We start from the raw sequence: 5082 nt of genomic DNA, 5'->3' as shown, positions 1-5082 counted from the left end.
CAAAGCAACTTCTATTGTCTTCGCGATAACATTTTATACATATCGTATACATTTCATGTCGTATATATTTTAACTTTTATCAATACTTGTTTCATGATAGAATATACAATTTACAATACATATATATTTTTTATATATTTGCATGCTTCGGTGTCATCTTATCTAAACTTGTCTCTGGTTTGGTTTCCACACTGTATTTTTCTTAATATACCAGCTGCGCAGTGGTTTCTATTATGTCTGTGTGATAGACGTAGAGAGGACCTACCTCAGAAACGGGCGAGAATCTCTCGGCAGTAGGCTGAAAGACAAAAAAGAAAAAAAAGAGGCCCAAGATGGCGGCTGTTGTCTTTTAAAGTCTTCGGTCACGTGTAGATCTCTAGCACTCGTGTGTGGTATATGCAAATTAGGTGTGCCCGAAACATTATAAAGGGTGAGTCGCTGGGAGGAGTGAAAGAAGCGTTTAAAACATGCGAATAAAGAACGTCGACGTGCATCTCGTGTTGTGAACAATGAACTCTACTCAACTCAACTTTTGACTAGCGAACCTCTGCTTGACGTTCCAGCCATACACTTTTTGTTGCTTTGCGTTAGGCAAAGACTTCTGATTCAAGCTATCTCGGCTGTATTCTAATTATGGCTCTGAGAGAGTTTGACCTCCGACTCATCCTCGAGTTCAGTGGCGCAGCAACGGACGTTCAAATAGTAGAACGGCTAGAGGATGTAGAGTTAACGTGTGAGCTGTGCGAGGTAACTAAGTGGAGCAAGTATTGCCGCTGCGACTGAAAGGTGCGGCTCGTGAGACGTATCGGCAACTCTCGGAGGACCAACGGAGTGACCTCGCGGAAATCAAGCGTGCCCTTGTAAAGGCTTATGGGACGGATTCATTTACAACATTAGAACAGTTCACCGCCCGCCGCTTTCGGCCAGTAGAGACCGTGGATGAGTTTTTGACAGATTTGAAGCGGCTAGCACGCCTGGTAGGTGAAATGCCACCAGATTGTTGGATAAAGGGAGCCTTCGTGAATGGATTGCCATGCCATGCAAATGGACTTTTGCGAACCTCAACCCGAATGGACAAGCTGACATTGAAAGAGCTAATTAAGAGGGCTTGTGCCGTGCTGATAGATACCAGAGGTGATGAGGTCGTCGCCGCGGTGCAACCTTTAGAGGCCGCATGTTCACCTACACCACTGCCTACAGCTAGCGAGAACACCAGAAGTGTTAACTTCTTAAGATGCGGGGACCCAAACCATTGGGCCCGTGATTGCCTTTCGTCGCAGTGAACGACCCAGAAGCCTAGTGGACCGCGGTGCCACAAATGCAAAAACCGAGGACACCTGGCTCGCGCATGTTCGGGAAACGGGCTAGGGGAGGACGTTACAGCGCCAGTCTTCTCCCCCAGATCGTCATTGAACAAGGCGCTACCTGGGGTGAGCGTACGCGTTAACAGGCGTGAGTGTTACGCGCTTGTGGACACGGGTTGTGCCGAGACACTTGTGCGCAAAGAGTGTTGCGACACTTGGAAAACGACAAGAACTCTGATGCTGACTGTAGATGGGAGTGCGTTGTCCTCTTGCGGAGAGGGTATCATCCACATAAGCATCGTGCAGCTAGGCGGAGTCGTAGTAGATGGAGCCTGGAACGTGACGTTCTCCCAATGCGAGAGTGCGTTTGCGTGGCACTCACCCTAGATAAGCCTGATTTTCGTGCGGAGTTCAACCAGTGCACGAAGTCCTGGACTGTGGCTTGGAAATGGTCGGACGAACTACCGCCAGAGAATTTGTTCAATAGAGTACCAGAGTACAAGATTTCACCCGGAGCTCGCGTGGAGTATGATAGGGAACTACAGACCTGGATCGACAATGGATGGCTGGTTCCTTATCCTGAGAAGGCATTGGGGCCTCCAAAATGTTTAATCGCACTAATGGCGGTCGTCCAGCCAAACAACAAAAAGTAAGGCTGGTGCTTGATTATAGGGAGTTAAACAAACACGTGGACCCTTTTACGGTCCGCGCAGATGTATGCGCTGATAAATTACGGGAATGGCGGCAAGCAGGGTCTAATGTGTGCGTGCTTAATCTTCGGAGGGCGTACCTTCAAGTGCATGTACACCAGTTACTATGGCCTTATCAGACAGTTCTGATTAAGGGGAAGAGATACTGCTTAACCCGTATGGGGTTCGGACTCAACGTGGCGTCATCAATTATGCAAATGACTGTTGACACCATTCTGGCTCAGGATGAGCGCATAAGACAGACAACATCTGCATATATTGATGACGTATACGTGAATGAAGGGGTTGTATCCGCGACGCGTGTAGAAGAGCATCTCCGCAACTTTGGACTTCTCAGTAAGGAGCGACTACAGGATGGCGCAGGGGTGCTCAGTTTACAGGTCCAGGAAGAAGACGGCGTCCTGCATTGGAAACAAGAAAATGAAGTCCCAGACATGCCTCGAGATGTCACGGGAAGAAACGCATTTTCTTGGTGCGGAAAATTAGTTGGACATCTCCCTGTGGGCGGCTGGCTTCGTGTTGCGGTGGCGTTCATAAAGAGGAGAGCGTCTGAGGTCACCACTGGATGGGACGATGTGGTACACGGCGCCCCTCTCAACACAATGCTGGAAGTTGTCTTCACCAGAATGTGCAAGGAGGACCCTGCACGGGGCAGATGGTACATCGACAGCCAGGACCTTAGTGTGTGGGTTGATGCGAGCTCTCTTGCCACAGGCGTATCAATAGTCCATGAGGGGGCTGTGGTGGAAGATGCCTGCTGGTTACGCCCAGAACGGGACTCCCAGTATATAAACCTGGCACAGCTTGATGCCGTCATCAAGGGAATAAATTTAGCGATCCTCTGGAAGTCGACTACCCTGCAGTTGTTTAAAGATTCTGCCTGCGCCCACAAGTGGATTTCGGGCACCCTTACCGGGAGGGCGAGAATACGAACTAAAGCTACGAGCGAGATGCTTATCCGACGGCGGCTCGATAGCATCATGAGGATCATGCGCTGTGAATGGAAATCTCTCTGGTCATATCCAGCCTCAACAAGGCTGATTGTTTAACAAGAGTTCCCCGCAGATGGATTGATGCCACTAGAAGAACCACCGAACCCATACAAACCGACGTGCGCCGCAGCCACGAGTTCTGCTCAGTTTGATCGAATCAAGGAAGTCCACCACCAAAGTAGACATCCAGGGATCAACCGAACCGTATATATATATATATATATATGTGTGTATCAATTCATATTTATATATATCCCTCTATATATCTATATCTATATATCGATACCTATTCTCTCTATATATGTATATATAAGAAAAGAGAGAGAGAGAGAAAAGGAGAAAGATAAAGAGAGTGAGAGAGAGAGAGAGAGAGAGAGAGAGAGAGAGAGAGAGAGAGAGAGAAGTAGAGTTAGTGATCTGAGAGTGAAACTGGCGAAAACAAAGAAAACTAGAGATAAAAAAGAAAGCGAAAGGGAAGATAGTATAAATCGATAGATACATATAGATTAACAGAGGCAAAACATTGCAAAGAGTTGTAGATAGAAACCAAGAAAACTAAGGAAAGATATATATATATATATATATATATATATATATATATAGAGAGAGAGAGAGAGAGAGAATGAAGGGTAGAGAAGTCGAAAAGAGAGGGAGAAAGAAGTCGCCATGTTATTGATTTCTAACGTTTTTTTAATGGAGACGCCAGAAAATCGTAATAATTTTACTTCAATTGATAATTATTCATTTTATCCGACAACAAAAAGGCAAACAAAAGCACTTGACGCATTTTCTTTATTAAATTTCATGCAATTAAAACTAATACTTTAATTCTTTAATCTTTTTATTTCTTTTACGTTCATTCATGATGCGAAGAAATTCGCGATACGCATCCTTGAATCTTGCCAATATTCAAGGTACCAATCAGCTTAAAGAATGTTGAATTGTCTTTGAGCCTCGACCTTCAAACATCCCTTGGCCAACATCATTAATGTTGACCTTTGAAATCCGTTGAAACAAAATAACATTTTCTCGAAGATAAAAGACTATAGAAATATCATCTAATTTTGGTTTCATCGCTGATTTGTTTTCAAATTCTAAAAAAATTGGTTTTGCTAGTTCCAAACCATTGAAAAACAGAAAAAGAAATATTCGGTCCTTAATGTTTAAGATACTCGCTTTTTATTTGTCAGTTAATGCAGTTTGCTTGAAACATTGTTTTGTGTATATAAAAAAATAAATTAAATGCAGAAGTGTAATGGATAACCACAAACTGAAACAGTTTAAGACATAGTGGAATAAGGGGTCAGCTTCATTAATACAATACAAACAAAATACACGCACACACACACACACACACACACACACACACACACACACACACACATATATATATAAGAGAAAGAAATTTAAAACTGTACGTTAAACTTTACAATCAACATTTATTGTTCGATTAAATACTCAAAAAAAAAAACAAAAAACAAAAAAAAAACACAATTTACAAAGTCCTTATTCCGCGGAGTTTCAAAGAATGCTATTTTTATTCTTCTTCTCATAAGAGGACATAAAGAAATCAACAAATTAGGTCGAGATTACATTTTTTACATGTAAATACTGTTATTTATATAAGTTTGAGGTTCACCATTGTGTATATCAGGTAAACACTACATCACTTTGTTTTCATTATATATATATATGTATATATATATATGTGTATATATATATACATATATATATGCATATATATACATTTAAAAAACAATTTGTTTGAATTTGAAAAAAAATTTGTATAATTTAGAATAAGCCCAAGCTCAATGAACGCATTCTTGTGGTTCCAGAGCATATATAGTGTAATATAATAGTTATTCAAGTTCCTAATATCAAGATCTCTCAGCAGGTAATTCATTACTTTTCAAAACGTAACCATTATAATATTGTTTAATTCGCGACAAACAAGTCTGCAAAATTATGTCTTTGCTGCATTTTAGTCACTTACCCCATCAGATGATCACATTAAAACACATGAAAAAAACAAGCACCATATTTAACAACTTACATGGCTCATACAACCGACACACT

At 42.0% G+C, this 5082-nt stretch overlaps 1 protein-coding gene across 1 annotated transcript; it reads left to right on the top strand.

Annotated features, from left to right (window-relative positions):
• Positions 1–2172: 2172 nt before the first annotated feature.
• On the top strand, positions 2173–3063 carry LOC145288198 (uncharacterized). The gene has a single exon (XM_080136245.1). The coding sequence runs from the start codon at positions 2173–2175 to the stop codon at positions 3061–3063; it is 891 nt and encodes a 296-aa protein (XP_079992371.1).
• Positions 3064–5082: the final 2019 nt, after the last annotated feature.

This window comes from Euprymna scolopes, chromosome 11, assembly GCF_053919585.1.
Source record: "Euprymna scolopes isolate OS-2025 chromosome 11, ASM5391958v1, whole genome shotgun sequence".
Lineage (NCBI taxonomy): Eukaryota > Metazoa > Mollusca > Cephalopoda > Sepiida > Sepiolidae > Euprymna > Euprymna scolopes.
This window is presented reverse-complemented; position numbering and strand designations above follow the sequence as displayed.

Excerpts from the sequence above, each read along its gene's own strand:
- LOC145288198 (XM_080136245.1), top strand. The coding sequence starts at position 2,173 with ATGGGGTTCGGACTCAACGTGGCGTCATCAATTATGCAAATGACTGTT.